The sequence below is a fragment of the Danio rerio genome, chromosome 1, assembly GCF_052040795.2.
Source record: "Danio rerio strain M-AB ecotype USA chromosome 1, GRCz13ab, whole genome shotgun sequence".
Classification (NCBI taxonomy): domain Eukaryota; kingdom Metazoa; phylum Chordata; class Actinopteri; order Cypriniformes; family Danionidae; genus Danio; species Danio rerio.
In genome coordinates, this window is record NC_141021.1 from 24,991,219 (window position 1) to 25,010,338 (window position 19,120).

The 19,120-nt window shown below is 36.0% G+C and overlaps 1 protein-coding gene across 5 annotated transcripts; it reads right to left on the reverse strand.

Annotated features, from left to right (window-relative positions):
* Positions 1-2,174: 2,174 nt before the first annotated feature.
* Positions 2,175-16,383, reverse strand: LOC147846823 (uncharacterized). Of its 5 annotated transcripts, none has more exons than XR_015476583.1 (8): positions 16,331-16,383; positions 15,562-15,595; positions 15,104-15,150; positions 7,546-9,549; positions 7,358-7,444; positions 4,506-6,824; positions 4,142-4,207; positions 2,881-3,400 (listed from the first exon to the last, which is right to left on the reverse strand). XR_015476583.1 is itself a non-coding variant. In XM_087237183.1 (8 exons), the coding sequence occupies exons 4-8, from the start codon at positions 8,447-8,449 to the stop codon at positions 3,186-3,188; spliced, it is 1,323 nt and encodes a 440-aa protein (XP_087093309.1). In that variant the 5' UTR covers positions 8,450-9,518; positions 15,104-15,150; positions 15,562-15,595; positions 16,331-16,383; the 3' UTR covers positions 2,881-3,185. The 5 variants fall into 5 exon arrangements, 3 of the variants coding, with proteins under 3 accessions (XP_087093310.1, XP_087093309.1, XP_087093308.1); XM_087237183.1 differs by having other exon boundaries at positions 4,506-4,556; positions 7,546-9,518; XM_087237182.1 differs by having other exon boundaries at positions 4,506-4,556.
* Positions 16,384-19,120: the final 2,737 nt, after the last annotated feature.

Sequence of the window (19,120 nt, forward strand, 5' to 3'; positions counted from 1 at the left end):
CAGATCAGCCACTTTTGACGCTCATAAACAATCATAAAGTCCTCGTGCTGCAGGAATTAGAAGGTTTGCTGAAGGTGCAAAGCTGTCAAGGGGTTTCCGTATTTAATAAACTACGGCAGTTTGCATTCACTGAACAGTAAGAATGATTTATAAATCCATATGAAATAGTCCCTTAAAAGTCACGTTTCGCTTTTTAGTTTCGGGCAGTTTCGGGCTCAAACACAAGCGTACTGCGCCAAAGCCCAAGTGAACTGCGCTCAGGCAGACCTCTTCCAATCGGGCCAGGGCCGCCCTAATGAACCTTGCCTAAGCCCAATTAAGAGCACTCACACCTCTCAAACGATTTGGGAAACGGGCCTGGGCACGGTTCTGATAGCATAGTGTGAGTAGGCCCTTACCTGGTAACTAGATGTGTAAGTAGTATGCAACTACAGTGTATGTACAAACTGATACATAGAATTTCATTTGTGTAATACTGGTGTAACTACACACATGTAACAACACACTGAATAGTATGTGTACATTCAAATATGTAACAGGACATTGATAACAATACTAAAAAAGTACACATCTGTAACAAGAATTACATAAGTGCATAAAACATATGCTGGAATAATTGCCGGTTTAACCCCTGATAAATAAGACAATAAGTCGAAGGAAAATGAAGGAATGAAGAAATATAAAACAAATGTTTTTTTTATTTATTTATTTTATTTAAAGTGACAAAATTATTTTAGTTTTATGCTCTAAGTGTTTCTTTATTGTAACTACCCTGCTCTACTATTTTGTAATTTTCTAGTTGACTAATTTTCTGGTCAGTAATTCTTGATAGACTTATTGTTGCCACTTGTCACAACTATGGAAGTAAAATATCTAATTCATTCAGTCATTTTCTTTTCGGCTTAGTCCCTTTATTAATCTGGGGTCGCCACAGCGGAATGAACCGCCAACTTATCCAGCATATGTTTTATGCAGCGGATGCCCTTCCAGCTGCAACCTATCTTTGGGAAACATCCATAAACACTCATTCACACACATACACTACAGACAATTTAGCCTACCCAATTCACCTGTACCCCATGTCTTTGGACTTGTGGGGGAAACGGGAGCACCCGCAGGAAACCCACACGAATGCCGGGAGAACTCAGAAACTCAGAAATGGCACAGAAAGGCACAGAAAAGCAACTGACCCAGTCGAGGCTCGAACCAGCAACCTTCTTGTTGTAAGGCGACAGCACTACCTAGTGTGCCACCGCGTCGCCAAAATATAATACTGAATTAAAAAAATATATTTGCTATACATTTAAAGGAAATAATATATCAAGTTTGAAAATAAGCATGTAATTTAGTTTACTGTCAGCCTCATTTGCATGTGTGTGGTTTTTGTAGCCTATGTATTTGTGATTTAAAGCCCCAAGCCAACAACTTTGGCAGACTAACTCTTACATGCTACATTATTGTTTTTGACTTGTGTTTTACTGAATGTGGGCTTGTTTGTGTTACTCTGGCACATCTGTCATATGCTATCATTGTATGGCTCTGGGCTTTTGTTAAGAATTTGTCATTTTATTGGAAGCACACTGTCCTTGATCATACTATACTGGCAAAAATATATAAATAAATAAGATCTTAATTAGAAGCATATTGTCAGCTATTGCCCAAAGACGTAATGCCTTTCAATTTGCAGTCTGGGATTTATTTAACTCATAACATTTACATACCGCTTGTACAATAATATCAGAATTTAATTTATGATTTCTAGGAATCTCACTGCAAGAGAGAAACGGTAAAGAGAATATGATTGCTGTTAAAATGCAAATCATTTACTTCCTCACAGACAGTGGATGGTTCCAAATGCAAAATGCACATTTTGTAAATCTTCTCTGTAGCCTGTAATTACAGTGTCTTTTCCCAGCAACATTAGTAAGTGATTGATATTACAGGACATACGGCGGCTTTGATGCCCACTCTTAATAAAAATAAATAGCTAAATAATTAAACAATCATGCTTTCAAAATCAGTGCAAGACAAGGGTTGTGCTCTAAGGAAATTCAAGGCAGTTGGAAAAACAGATCTATGAAAACCAAACAACAAAAATTATTTTGTAACTCTTACGTAAAATACTGTTTCTTTTCAGGGTTAGTGCAAGCGGTAAAATGCCTTGTCTCTCTCTCACACACACAAACACACACACACACACACACACACACACACACACACACACACACACACATACTTGTTTTTGTGCCCCATGGGGACTTGTGACTAGAAGGTTAACTATGGGGACAGCAATTTCTAAATACAATTAAGCCATAATTTTAACTCATATGTGTCCAGGGGATTTTTTTATCATAAAAACAATCATTTTTTATCAAGAATTTTGAAGTTTAAAAAAATGAATTTTTGTCAGGTTTTTCTATTCTTGTGGGGACGTCGCTATTTTGTCTTACCACAAGGAACCACCAGGTGTCAATATGACATACCAGTATATTATCATATTTTTATAATAAGTCACTGTAAGACTACAAATTACATTTAGACAACTATTAAAGAGTTATTTATAAGGGAAAATTGTGTGCATTTATATTTTATTGAATTTTACTTTTATCTTGCATTCTCTGTTTATTCTATGTTATATTACAATAGACCATTTCTAAGGGTGTAAACAGAAAAAAGCCTTAGCTTTTTTTAAATAAAATAAAATGTTTATCCTGCTCAGTTGTACACATATGTTGTTTTAATGTGCATTTAAATAATGTATGAGCATCTTGGCATTCTATCAAGCATTTTTTTAATTAGATATTCTGAGATACGCATAAAAATTAACGGAGACATAGCCAAATTTACGAGAATGTAAAAACTCAATACAACTCGGAAGTGTTTTAGTGTTTTAAACATTTATTTAAATGTTAACATGAACGTTTTAGTATACTGCTCTTTAAGCAGATGCATGTTGAGTTTGCTTAAACAAGATTCACATACATGTTGCCTTTAACAAAGACAAAACTGGTGAAGGCCCTTTTACATTTTTTTGCTTTAACGAAATCAAACTTGTTGCTTTCAACAATCATGAAAAAAAAACAGTGGTGAAGGCCCTTTCACCTACCTTTCACATTTTTTTAAGTAATAAATTTTCTTTCTTCCGGCAAACACGAAAAAAATAATTAGATGAAGGTCCTTACCTTTCACAATTTTTTCTTTAGGGAATCAATGCGATTTTTTACATAAAATTTCACCCCCTCCCAACTTCTATTTTGAAGTGCTGCTGGGGAACTTTCGATACAGTTCATGCACTGGGCTTTACCAGGAACCTTTCCAGACATTATGAATTCCATCATTGTCTTCTCCACGGCCTTGATCTCCTCCAAAGACCACCTTCTTCGCTCGTTTTGTGAAGATCCTGAATAAAATTTAAAATATAATTAGTGAAAAAAAGACTTAAAGACCAAATAAAACTAATTCATGGTCTTCAGTGTGTCTCATTGTTTTTAAAGTTGTATACACATTTTTGCTAAAATTTAGTTGATGGCTGACAATCTGTCATGTTTACATCACCCAGCAATAAAAGGAAAAAAATGCTTGCAATTAGTCACCATGTAAGTTTAACTATTCTCGTAAATTACAGCAAGATGTCTAAAACTTTTAGTTAATAGTTATTTGTGAGCTTCTGCATGCAGACCACTTTTCATATGCTAACGAATATGTTATGCTATCAAAAATCAGATAATTTCAGAAACTGATTTTTATTTGTTTACATTCAAATCAGTTAAGCAGCTGCAAAGAAAACCACATTTACATACGATTCTAAGGTTTGACAGATCAAAAGCAGTAGCTAAAAAATGACTAATTATGACTTTTTTACTGTACTGTACCTGCAAATGCAGCACTTTTTTGTGATTCTGCATCAACTTTGTGAGTCAACAACATGATTTAAGGCTTTAATTAAACAGTATATGTAATATTACTGCTGCCCCTATATAAAAGTGCCCGCAGTATGAAGCAGGCAGTATTGATTGAATTCATGGATAATGACTAGAAGGAAATCCGTTTGTGACGTCTACCTTGCATGTACATGAATAAACTTTAGAAGAAAAACAGAAAGGGCAACTTATTTCAGAAGACATTTTAAAAAACAGCTTACTCTTTGTTCTGTGCGATTCCGGCAAGTCCTTGCTAGTCGGCTGCAGTTTTTTAGGATTCTTGCCTCCTACAAACATACGAGTACAACTGAGAACATTATTCAGTAATGGCACAGAATACCTACTAAGTAAATTACCAGTAAATGTGTCACACATGTATTTAAGAAAATATTAGCAGTCGAAACAAAACATATTTTCACTTCATCCTCAGGATATAAAAATATATAATATAGAACATATAGAATAGAAAAATAATGAAAGCAAGTAAAGGGCAAATCATAAAAGCAGTGCACAGAATGAATTTTATTCACAATTATAACAACGTCAGAAGTTTTTAAAGCATCTTTTTTATTTAAATCTCATTACCTTTGGATGGTTCTTGGTGTTGTCCAACCTCAGCAGACTTCTTTGATTTCTCTGAAAAACAATACATCTCTTTTAGCACAAGATTTTTCAATAATAACTCCTAAATACCAATATCAGACCGTTGTCACAGCCACCTCCCCAACCTGAATCCCAGTACACCTGACCACAGTTCCCTAATAACTGATTAATTACACCCCTCATCAGTTTCCTTTATAAGCAATTACTCTGCACTTACCCATTGCTACTTACCTGTTATTGTCAACACATTCGTTCATTTCGCTAACCAATCCATCAAAGCTTTCAGTATGGCCACAGAAGCACTCTCGACCTCCAAACATTTATTCTGTTTCCACCCAGGTTCATCCACCATTGGCAATTTCACTCACCAGACTTTGACAGTAGCTAGTGGGTGGAACGAGACCGTGCTCATTAGAACCTATCAACAAAGCTTGAACCCAAACATTCGTTCTGCTATTATGATGTACAACACCATTGAGTAATGGTGTCTGCCTATTGCCTATTCCAATCACTATCTGCTTGCCATATCTCCAACGCCACTCACGAGCTTGCCTCCTATGCTGCCTGTACTCCGGTACCAATCTCTTGCAAGTGTACCTTACCCACGTCTCAAGCACAGAAGCTGAATGCCACCTACCTGCTGAAGTATGTTTATTCTGCGCTGCCCCTGGACATTTATTCATAGACTGCCTCATCAAGCCCCACGTCCAGTGTTGAATCCTGATACCCAAATCATGTCAGTGGTCGCATCAGAGTATTCTGCATTACAGGATGTCTTTAGTAAATGGGCAACCCCTTATCTTCCATCTCATCAGACATGGGACTGCACTATCCAGCTGCTGCCTAGAGCACAAGGCTATGGAGGAGTGTGTGGAGGACTTAATCATCAATCTCACTGCCTGCTTCCAGGTTCTTCTTTGTGGGCAAAAACAATGGAAGTCTCCATTATTGCATTACATTTACATTTTACATTTAGTCATTTAGCAGATGCTTTTATCCAAAGCGACTTACAAATGAGGACAAGGAAGCAACTTACACAACTATAAGAGCAACAGTGAATAAGTGCTGTAGGCAAGTTTCAGGTCTGTAAAGAAAGTATAAGAAGCAAGAACATTAGTAATTTTTTTTTTTTAATTAGTGGAGGAGCAAGAGAGGCAATTGCAGATTAGTAAGGAAGGTGGAGACTAAATAGTTGAGTTTTTAGTGGTTTCTTGATGACAGCGAGTGACTCTGCCGTTCTGATGCAGTTAGGGAGTTCATTCCACCAACTGGGCAGATTGAACGTGAGCGTTCGGGAAAGTGATTTCTTTCCTCTTTGGGATGAACCACGAGGCGACGTTCATTCACAGAACGCAAGTTTCTGAAGGGCACATACATCTGCAGAAGTGAGAGCAGATAAGAAGGAGCAAAGCCAGAAGTCACTTTGTAAGCAAACATCAGAGCTTTGAATTTGATGCGAGCAGCAACTGGCAGCCAGTGCAAACAGATGAGCAGTGGAGTGACGTGCTCTTTTAGCTTCATTAAAGACCACTCGTGCTGCTGCGTTCTGAAGCAGCTGAAGAGCATTAAATACCACACACTGAACTCCCAGGTAGTCCAGTTGCCTTACTTACCGACTGGAAGATGTAAAAGACAGCTTTCGTCAACCCTTTTGGTACTGCAAGTACCAGGTCATGCTGTATGTACTCTCCATCTTCCCAGCCATCTTTCATTATGCAAGGTGTTTTGTGAGTTCCTCCATTGTTTTGTTATTGTCTATATTGAAGACATCCTGATTAACTCCCTTAACTTGGCCAAATAGTGCCAGCACATCACAGCGGTCTTATAACATCTTTGCCTACAAACCCTTCTGTGCACAGATGACAACCTACTGGGACACCCAGGCAGTAGAAGACCATCTGGCTCCTGCAAGCTTGGTATTGGTGGCACAGTGGATGCCAGTGGCCAAAGATGTCATCAGCTCCATCCGTCCCCAACATCACATAAGGGTATCAGGAGCCTCCTCTGGAGAAGACTGTAATCTCAGGCAGTCACCACAGCCACCTTCCCCACCTGAATCCTAATCAATCCGATCAAAATCCCCTGCTTACATTTTTATCGCACCTCTGCGCTCCCTCATCAGTTCCTTTTATTAACAGTCACTCTGCTCTTACCCAGAGTTTGATCTACGGTTCACACCAATGAACTTACCTGACTCACCCATTGCTACTTACCTGTTTGCTGTTGTTGGTTCTTTGTGTCCTGGTGCCTTTGTCTCCTGGTCTCATTGTTTTCTGTGTTCTCCTAGATTAATACCACTACCTGCAATAAGCAACAGGCCAATAATGATTACCTGCTCCACTCAGTGCGATGTTCAGACCTAACTTTGTTAACCGCATCAGCTAAACTCTCCCACTCTATTTTTTTCTTTTGTTATTAATTCTGGAGGACAAACTTGCAAATAAAACAGATTTTCTCTGGTCTACCTCCGAAAACAGCACCTCACATTCACATTCTGTTCAAAGTTCCTCTTTTTGCTTCATTTTGCCGTTACTTTTTTGTTGGGTTTTGCCAAAGTAGAGTCATGGAGCTGCATTTTTCACTGGTGTCTAAACACCAAGAGGTGTATGATAAACATAACAGCAACAACAATGTCAGCAGGAGGACATTATTATGGAGAGTAGCAAACATGATTTAATACTGAGTTTCATTTCACTTTTCTTCCATGACATGTACAAGCCTTAACACTAACATTACATGACAATAAACCATACATTTGCTTTTATTTTACTATGTTTGTGGTCATTATTCCTTGCTAAGCACAAAACAAATAACACACATTACACATACAGTACCTGCTGAATTTGAAGGTGAGGCACCATTTCCAGTTGACTCAATCTCATCTTCAGACTCGGATCCATCACTGTCCAGCAAAAGTTTCTCTATAACAGACAAAATTATTAGGCAACAACTTTTGAATAACATTCAACAATTGTCTATAACTAATGCTGGTGTTCCCGGTAATAACCCGGGAATACTTTACCTTGGGGATCAATCTGGATTTCATCCAAATTCTGTCCTTTAAACTGTGAAAGCTGTCCTCGTTCCATGGCCATCAAGACTTTGCTAATTTTTGCTAGCTGCAATGTGCCTTCAGGAAGTCTGTAATATTGCCTGTGGACCCTGATGTCATGCCCTAAAAAATCTGCGAGGTTATCCATTTCATTTTCTTTTAAGTTTAGCACCTTGGACATAGTGGCCATGTGCTTTCGCAGTTTGGTGGAGGACAATGCCTCGGGGTGCTTTGCTCCACAGCTTTTTGCTATGTTACGAATGACGTCAGATCCTCTGAAGAAAGTGAGAGCTTGGGGTCTTCCGAACATAAAGACGTTCTCATCTGGCACATCACAGCTGCGGCGAGTCTTCACCAACAACTCCATTGAGACGACCATATTAGGAGTGAGTAAAATGGGGACTTTTCTGCCACGTTTTCCTCGGACTTCGATTCTTTGAAAATGACTACAAAGTGACTTCTCTAGATCGGACAGAGCAAGCTCAACATCCGGATGAGTTGAGGATGTGTCCCTTAATGTAAACGAATTAAGTGACATCTTAGACACCTCTCCTTCCCTTCTTCGATTAAATAGTATCACCTGACAAAGCGTGATTTTGGCAAGTTCTGCCCAGTGCTTCATACTTTGTTCTTCCTCAAGTCTTGCTTGATATGCCTTACTTTGGCAGTCAAGATACTGATGCATTTTCTTCACATCTTCCGCAAACGGAAGAAGCTGTGGACAGTTCCATTTAACTTCACTCAAATTACGAAGGGCCTGGGATGACACACACTCACTCCATTTAGTGTCACATATTTGCTTGAAAGCTTGCACGTTGCTAAGACTATTCTTATCATCTGCCATCATGGCATCACACTCAATAATGCTGGCCATCTTCTTGAGGTTGTGCCCTAACTTCAGTGCTAAAGATGGTGTTTTAAATGTGCTTGTCTCTTCGTTCAAGCCAGCTACACTGTGAACTGCTTGAATAACATAAGGGAAATTACTGGAATAAAGAAATCAGACACCTCCTTCAGCTTACCATTTTTTTTCCCTTCGAGGACAAGACGTCCAGTTTCACGCATTTTTTGCCTGATGTATTCATGCTTCGTAACATCATGGCCATGCTTATTGAAGAGATGTTGCCCTAATTTCAGTATGATTTTCTCTTTGCGGACAACATGGGTTATCTCATCGTCATGCATATCAAGCACCATTTTCCAAAACCTTTCACTTATACTGTCTGGAACAGGTTCAGCATATGAGCAAAGTGACTGAACACGAGTTTTCCCTGGCTTCATTTTGTTAATTTTCTGGCTCAGCTGGCATCTTTGCATATGCCGCCATAGCGATTTTCTCTTCAGATACGCTGAACAGTTAATGCAGTGCAAATAATCACTTGCATTTACTGGTGCAGTGGATTGTTGTTTAGGAATCACCGTTCCTCTTCCTTCACTGAGTACCTGAGCGTTATGACATCGGTTCCCCTTATTCCTTAACAAACTCAGCTGTATTTTTCGCTCTTTAGAGCCTTTCGGAAAAGCAATCGCTCTTGCCACCTCTGGCTTATCTTTATGTTTAGACTCTAGGTGACGTGCGATTTTACTGAATGGTTTGAAGCAGAATAGGCAGTAAAACTTTTTGTTATATAGTCTGGCTCCATCTTTTTTTTTTTTGAGCATCATGACATTCACATTAAGATTATTGGGTGAATGTGATTCTTCATGTTCTCCTGATGAAGAAGATTGAAGTGAACTGTCCTGTTTGTCAGATGCAGAGGATTGTGAAGGAGACACACGTCTTTTTTTACATGCTGGAACATTTGAAGTTGACTTTACCTTTTTCTTATTATTACTTATCTTTTTTACTAAACTCTCTACTTTTTCTGAAGTGTTACTGTCAGACTCTTCAGTATCTGGCACGTAATCATCCTCACTGATATCTGATCTTGATGAAGATTCTTCTGAAGCATAACCAAGTATTTTCTTGTTAAGCTACAATTAAAAGCCACAAGTTAGAAATCAGAAGTGACAAGACCAACGACATCTTAAAATTATGTGTATATCTGCAGCCACTGAATCGCTGGTAGTCATGACAGGCTACCAGTTTGTAACATTTTAAAAATATATATCTTATTTTGTGCTAAAAAGAAAAAACTGTGTTTTCAACCTTTTGAGGCTAAGTAAATAGAAAACAAATACAATTTTTGGGCTAAACTATAACTGTGGCTCACTGTCTAGACTGCATACTAAACACAGTGCTGAAATCTGGCACAGGTGCTCTAGTGCATGCTAACACACTACCAAATTTGGGGGCCAATTGCTGACTAGAGAGCACTGCAAACTGAAAATAACAAGTTTTGATGGCATAGTGAAAACACAAATCATACTTAACATAAGACTCACCAATCAAATTTAATCATTTAACACAACTAACCTTTGTTTTACACTTTGAAATCAAAAAAGAAATTTTCTCGCGTTCCTCATTTAAAGTTTTTGTATACGCCTTCATATAAAAATTATTTAAATGCGTGTATGTGTGTGTGAGAGATCGACGAACGAGTGCTCACTTCACTGCTCTGCAGATGCTGTGAACGGCTGGGTATATTTATTTTGGAGATAATATAAAATATGTTACGTACATACGTTGCTGCTGTTACGTACAAATTACGTATCAACTCAACACAATAATATCATATTACATCTAGACAAAATAGCCTAAGCTATATTAAAATAATTTAAAGAAATATTGTATATAATAAAAACATTAAATAAATAAACCAATATAAAATAAAAGCTATATCAATTTAGGTATATATAATACAAATAAATTAAACGGTTTCAAGCCATTTTTAACTTTCATTTTACAAAGGCCTATCTGGAAAAAAAGCTATTTTCTAAAAACAATAAACAATGGAGGAGTTTTGAAATATTATTTATAAAGTATTTGGAGATGATGATATTAATCAAATCGTGCAAACAGAGCATTTTTGGGTGAGCGAAAGCAAAACTACCTTCTTCTTGTTTTATATTATGGCTGGTGCGCTCGGTCATCCCTCTGTTAGTGGCGAGACCACTCGATGCACGATGCCAGCAGTCGGCCAGCGAGTAAACTAATATAATGAATAAATATACATAGGCCTATGCGTATACATCATTCAATGCATTTAATAGGTTTGCATTCTGCACTGCGAGTCATTGGCCTGACAGTGGAAACGCGACATAATTTCAGCCTCACTGCTCAAGCTCTCGGACTATTGGCTCAGCCCGGCCCGATAAAAGCCCTGGCTCGCACTAGCCCAACAGTGGAAATGTATGTAGCTAGATTTGTTTCTTTATTATTCAATCAAAAATATTTAGTTTTAAAGTAAAATTAAGTATGTTGTAATTAAAGAATTAAAGATTTCAAATAAAAAACACGTTTATTTAAAAAACTTATGTCAATGATAATAAAATATTTTGGATTGCAAAAATAAACACTTGTCCTATTATGCAGTTACCACAATTTTCATTGCATACTCATTAATTTTGCTCTCTTTTCTGCTGTCTTTTATTGCACATCTAGAATCTTTGCTTGCAGGTTGAAAGATTTTGCTTGTGAGTTGAAAAGTTTTGAACCCTTGAATGCCGGGGTTAAATTTGTGTCTTTATTACTCAAACAAACATATGAAGTTTGACCAAAACTAAGTAGAATGCAATTAAAAAATTAAAGATTTAAAATAATAAAAAAACATTTATTTAAAAAAATTCACACTGCAAAAAATAAACTATTGCTATGTTATGCGGTTACCACCAGATTAATGCATTGTGTGCTCATTTATTTTGCTTTCGGTTTTGTTTTATTTTTGCGGATCTAAAATTTTTGCTTTTGAGTTGAAAAGTTTTGCGAGTTGAAAACTGCAGCTCAGTGGGCGGGATCTTCTGAAACACCTTATTCTATTAGTCATCTTGATTGAGGTCACCGGTTGGCCTCGCCCATTACATTTTCGCGCGGTTGGAATGGACTGCCGTGCCTTCTGTGACAGGAGCGAGCTATGGCGAGCAGCAGGTCTTCTTCAAGGTAGGTTAACTGAAACTGTATAATAACTTGTGTATTACCATACATATTTCCCATCTAAATATGTTACGACTGCTAGTATTAAACTCTGTCTAGTCAGTGATATTTTTGAATTCTCTCGATAAACTAACATTAGCTGTCGGCCATCAGTACTGTACAGTTGTAAAGGGCAACGCAAGGCCAGTGTATTTTGGAAAATATACATTGATGTACCATTAAAGTCAGGCTTTTTGTCTGTAGATGATGGCCAGGTGTACAGTAGGTCTGCAAACAGACTGGGATACATTCTCGGCAACCATTAATCTTCAGTTAGTTTTCAGACAAAAGCTACTGTCTCTTTGAACTGGAGCATCATATTTATTCTCCACTGTTAGAAATGGTAGTAACTCAGTGTATGTATATTTCATTACAAACGTGACAAATATTTATTTAGTATATTTCGTTTCGCATATAAATGTTAGTTCATACCTTAGTTAACTTGAATTAATTATGAACAGGATATCTGTTAAGCAATAATTAATCTTTGTTAATGTTAACTAAACATATTAATGCATAAGTTAAAAAATGATGGTGAACGAGTTTGTTTAGCATAAACTTTGGTAGCGTTAACTTAGTCATGTTCTATTGTATCTCCTTATATTAACAGCTTGATGTAATTAGCCAATGTTTATGGATAAATACAATAATGTATTTGTTCACTGACTAGATAACATAACTAAATAAACAGCATTTATTCAGTAATACTACATTTTTGTTAACGGAAACTTATACAAATAGTAATGTTACTTAATGCAGCAAATACTGAACAACTCACATTCTTCAACAGGCATGTCATTCATGTTTGTAGACTTTTTACTAACATGATTTATCTCTAGCAAAGCATTAGTTGAGGGAATTAGGAACATTGTTGTAAAATGTGCACTACTTCAACACGCTACATTTGTAAACTGACTTACCACTAACCCAACATTATAACTGATGTGTTACTAACATCTTTGGGTTTATTACCAAGCAGTAATTAATGATTTTACTGGATATATATATATATATATATATATATATATATATATATATATATATATATATATATATATATATATATATATATATTAAGAACAATTATGTTAGTAAAGAATTAACGTTGGAGAGGTGCACACTTCATAATAAGCTTTCTGATTTCCTTAAAAAATGCTCAGTTACTGAGTGATAAACCATGCTAGTAAAGAGTTTGCAAATGTTAGTAACACAATATACAATGTTGAAGTCGTTTTGAAAAGTAACAGGGCAGTTTGCAGGTTATCTTCGCTATATTATTTGTTTAGGCATTATTGCAAATATTTGGTCTTTAAAGGAACTGGTATAAATCAGTTGTAAAGTAATAAATGTATTTATAAAACAACAATACATAGACACGAGAGATATGTGGATTATAAATATTACATTAATCAGAACAATTTTCACATCTGTTTCTTCAATTTATCCTTACAGGTTGATCACTCAGTCTTAGCGGTCGTAAAACATCTGCTTTGACTCCTCCGATGTCCACATCTGCGCTGACTCCACAGACGTTTACATCTACACTGTCTTTAATCAACGAATCAACATCCACAATGATTCCACAGGCGTCTCCATCTGCATTGTCTACTTAGACATCAACATCTGCACTGACTGACCAGACATTTATTCACTAAACTCTTCAATCACCACCTGATGTGTGTTGAATTATTTTCTGGAATTGTGTCGGATTTCGACAATAGTAGATTTTGACTTTTTATAAGTGATTTTAAATGTATTTTTTTTATACATTTATTGTTTCCCTTTCTGGAATTTATTTTGCATTGAAGAAATATAAATGTTTTATTTTATTTTATTAATTCAGCTAAAATATTTCCCAGCTGTAGCTTTTAATAACAAAAATACTGTTACATAAATGGTATAATACACTTTACTGCAGTATAGTAAAGCACTATAGCATGTGTCTGTATAAATTATATTTTTATGTGGAAGACATGTGTAGAAGATACATTTATTTAGTAGTGCATTTGCCAACATATACGTATTTTTTATACGGTATACGGTTTAAGTAATAATACAGTAGGGATGTTCAAAAATGCCTGTCAGCTATAATTTAACATAAAATCGTGGCAGCGACCTAAATCTACCTTTTAAAAATGAGTTTACAGTCCATCTCATGTATATATATATAACGTTTTCACGCGATTGTACTGGACTCCTTTAGTGACCAGAGCGAGCAACAGGTCTTCTTCAAGGTAAGTATAATAACTTGTATATTACCATCCACATTTTCCTAAACTCTGTCTAGTCAGTGATATTGATGAATACTCTCGATTGACTAACATTAGATGAAATATGTGCAAGATATATATATATATATATATATATTAGAGATATTATATATATATATATATATATATATATATATATAAATAAAACAATACATGTGTTCAAAAGTATGTGCACAGCTGAGACGTGCACAACTGTGTTCTCCATCGCATCTGCATCCAGATTATATTGGTGGACTTACAGCTAATCTGACTAGACAGAGTTTAATACTAGCAGTCGTAACATATTTAGATGGGAAATATGTATGGTAATACACAAGTTATTATACAGTTTCAGTTAACCTACCTTAAAGAAGACCTGCTGCTCACCATAGCTCGCTCCTGTCACAGAAGGCACGGCAGTCCATTCCAACCGCGCGAAAATGTAATGGGCGAGGCCAACCGGTGACCTCAATCAAGATGACTAATAGAATAAGGTGTTTCAGAAGATCCCGCCCACTGAGCTGCAGTTTTCAACTCGCAAAACTTTTCAACTCAAAAGCAAAAATTTTAGATTCGCAAAAATTAAACAAAACCGAAAGCAAAATAAATGAGCACACAATGCATTAATCTGGTGGTAACCGCATAACATAGCAATAGTTTATTTTTTGCAGTGTGAATTTTTTTAAATAAATGTTTTTTTATTATTTTAAATCTTTAATTTTTTAATTGCATTCTACTTAGTTTTGGTCAAACTTCATATGTTTGTTTGAGTAATAAAGACACAAATTTAACCCCGGCATTCAAGGGTTCAAAACTTTTCAACTCACAAGCAAAATCTTTCAACCTGCAAGCAAAGATTCTAGATGTGCAATAAAAGACAGCAGAAAAGAGAGCAAAATTAATGAGTATGCAATGAAAATTGTGGTAACTGCATAATAGGACAAGTGTTTATTTTTGCAATTCAAAATATTTTATTATCATTTGTGCAATTTTTTAAAATTAAACGTGTTTTTTATTTGAAATCTTTAATTCTTTAATTACAACATACTTAATTTTACTTTAAAACTAAATTTAAATTATTTATTATTTGATTGAATAATAAAAAAACAAATCTAGCTCCATAGAAATGCGGCTAATGACTTGTGATGGCTTTGGAGAGTTTAGATGTTGAAAAATACAGTTCTATGAATCACTAGTGGCTGCTTACCTTTGTCTCTTCTTTAGCACAAGCTGTCACCTCATCCACTGCAAATTCTGTCACAGATGACAGGAATGTTATTCAGGTTGACAATGAACAATGCCAATATGGCTGTTCATACTAAAGTAAAACATTCCTTTCAGTAAAACTTCAATACATTTTTGTTTGTTTCCTTGTACTAGTTACAGTTCTAAAACCCTTAAAATAAATATCACTATAGGATAACAAATCCAGAAGACTTAGCAAAAGCCTTATCAACAACACACAGAACACTTAAAAAATAATGTCTATGTTTAGTTAACCATTAAAATAATGCACGATTATGCTGGATATTTCTTTTATTTAAAGGTTGTGCTCTAACAAAGTTAAACTCAGGTTAGTCTGGCTCAAAAAGTGGAGTATGATTCTTATATGTAAGGATTATTTTGAGTACTAGCTAACAGGACAATTCATGATCTTAACGTTACCTGTGCATCCAGAGTATCTGTCACCTTTATCGTCCTGCAAGCACAAGTGTGATAATCAGTCAAACATCATGCTCTAACATTACCTTATACTGTCATTACAACTGCAATACTGTAGTATAATTTGACAATAATTAAATATTTAACACTGTGAAATAAGACTAGACATATTCATGACATTTGACTGAAAATTAGCATTTTTTTAATCTAGAAAACTCCCTTATAAAACTAGAAATATTGTACTGAATTAATTTAAATTGTCTCTTGCATTACTGAAGAACAACATTCCTATTTTTGTGGATAAAGTAAATAGATTTTGCCTGGCCAGAGGCCTGCTGCACGTGCAGGCCGCTAACGTTAACAATAACAAAAATGATCAAAACATCTTGGTAAAAATATGCAGTCTGGCAAGAACATGAATTCAAACAATATTTCAAAAGTAAACGAAGATTATACGTAAATGTACGCAAATACAGTAAACGTTTAATGTACAGTTAAATTGCAAAATCTCTTAGCAATTCCAGCGTTTGGCTTAAAACGCGATCGTAAGAATCAAACTTTAACGTTACAGTTAAAGTTACCCTAACTAATATTATTGTCAGTTTGATACATTAATCTGTACTTTCTGCAAAGCAGCTTCGAGATTATGCCGATTATCAAAAGCGCTTGAGACATAAAATAACGCGATTTTTATGATATAATATAGTTGCAAACAATACATAAACATCAACATTCGAATATATTGAAGTGATCGTACAAATCATAAACTTACCTGTCCTTCAGACATGTTGACGTCTTCGCGCCTTTACTCACAGCATCCTCTCTGACCCTGTCCTGCTGTGTCGCAGGTGTGTGTGTGGGGGAGGGGATGGTCGCGGTGGGGACGCAAAATCTCCGGTCACGTGTAATGTCACACACTCTCCCGCGCTGCTTTAGCGCGGGTCGCCGACTGAACCGCGGTCTGGCGCATGCATACACAGCGGATGGCCTTCAGCAGCAATGCAGCACTGACAGCTCTAATGTGTCAGTCGAACTTTTACTCGAAATTATTCAGCTTATTACCCGAACATATTTGCTCTAACTAAATAAATGCATTATGGTTAAAGGGAATTTTAATAGCTTAACGAAAAAAAGTTATAATTAAGATACAAAGAACCCCCTTATTATTAAATGCTGTATTCTGACAACATAAATAAATGGATCCCATTTAGAACTATTAAAGAATTCACAAAAAAAAAAAAAATCATTAACTATTACAAACACTTGTAATAAATAAAGGCATTCAATCCTGCTGTCAGGGTGTAAATAATACAACATGTGTTTTATTATGTTTCCATTCATTCATTCATGTTTAGTCCCTGATTGGGGTCGCCATAGCGGAATAAACTGCCATTATGTGTCCATTATGTTTTATTATAATACCAACATTTGGTAATTTAACATTTTGGACCACATAAATGTATTAGATGTGATTTATTGACCATGCACACCTACATACATCCATTACTTTATTATTAAAAGGGAATAAACTACTGTTTATTGCAACTTATCTGAACATCATTATCAAAACTCTTTAATATGTCCAGTCAATTTAATATGAGCATGTAATACCATCTAACTACATCTTTATGGTATTCTTTAAGGCAAACAGGCCTAAATAAATGCAAGGCCCTTAAAATGGTTTGTTCATCTTCAACTACTGATACCAGCACATCACAGGCCTATCTAATAGAAAGTGTGGCAAAATGAAATAGTTTGTGGGAATAATCCTGAGCAGGTATAATAGCTTACGTGATGGTAGCTCCAGAGAGCCTCACAGCACCTACACTGCTCTTAAAGAGAGTCTAGCAGCAGAGCGAGTGAAGCAAGAGTGTGGAGGGGTTGTTGCTGGATCAGATACGTTTGTGGCCGGAAGTTAACGAATATGATTTATATTATCTATTAAATTACCCAATAAATAGTATTTCATTAATGTCTACAACCACCCTAACCGTCACAGTACTGTAAAAATATAAATTATTGTTATACAGTGTCATAAAAAATGCTTCTGTATTGATGTGTATTTGCAGTTCCGGCCGGCCTTGTATCCTATCTACACTTTACTGTGTGGAGGGAGAGAGCTGACATCTAAAGATGGCCTCATACTGTAGGTCCATGAACCTGATTCTTCCTGCTAGTTTCAAATTATTTCAACACAACACCAGAAGTGACTGAAGTTGTTTACTGTTATTAATGTGTTATTAAAATGCACAGTTTACTTAGATACTTAGAAGTGATTGAAATGAAAGGTGTAAAACAGAACAGAAAGTGATTCAGAGCTGTTGTTCTCCTTGATGTCCTGAGAAACAGTCTGTATTAATTTTGAAGCTCATTAACGGCATCCTTAAAATAAAAGCAAACTATCTCTCTTTTCACACTTAGTTGTAATGTTCTAGACAAGGTCTGAAACCATGTCAGCACTTCTGTTGCTACTGCCTTCTCTTAAGCTAGATCCACCTTTAGGATGGCATAAAAGTGTCTTCCATAATTTAATACTCCCATAATTCTTGAAAGAATATACAGAAATCCTTAACTTAGAAATAAAATGTTTTATGTATGTAAATCTACTGTACATGTAAATTCCCATAGACTATTGTGATAAAGAGACATTGTTCATTATTTCCAGGATTTATGTAACCCTTGTGAGGGTAAAAAACCATAACGATTTGGTCCCTGTAGACATTTAACATTTGGAATCACAGAAGTCAATGTGCTGCTATGTTTATGGCAGAAGCCCATCATGTCCAGGCACCTGATGTAAGAAGTACTGGCCCTCTTGAAGCAGATGCTATATCCATTGACAGCTCTGCTAAAAGGACTAAGCTAAAACTTGTGTACTGTGATGACCGGTCCTGCACTTTGGCCTTTTTGCTGCTCCTTGTGTAACGCAGACACTACAGCATGCTTGAATCAGCCATTGCCCCTATACTTTCTCATTCCCTATAGCAGCCCTGTCTTGATGCTGGAACAGGTTTTTAAACTTTATTCAGATCTATTTATTTCACATTGTTCACATGCTTAAACTTCACAAAGACAGATGTAGCCTACTGTAGCCGACCAATTCAACCTAACAGTAGGTCAAAACTGAATTTTTTGACCCATGTTTATTAGTAACATGGTTCAGCCGGGCAAGGTATATTCTGTTTATGTTCTGTGTTCTCGCATCATTCATTCTTCCAAGCTAACCTGGCTATAGGTCTCCATAAGGACACAAGTCTGTTCTCTGTGTTCTCATTTACAATCAATAGTGATTTTCTCATTAAAGTCTGAAGGAAGAAATAAACCCTGTGTTTATTTTAATAAAATGTAGGCTAATCTAGGCAAAGCCAAACTTTAGTTTTTTAAATATAGATGCATACAGTAATACCATTGCATATGAACTGAGTATTACAATAAACCACACTAAAATATTTTAACCTTAACTGGTAATGTATTAATGCAAGAGTGAAATACTGGCTATGCTCCTTTTGATTTATTTATCAATAATGGATATTTATATCCTGAACACATAATGGATATTTGG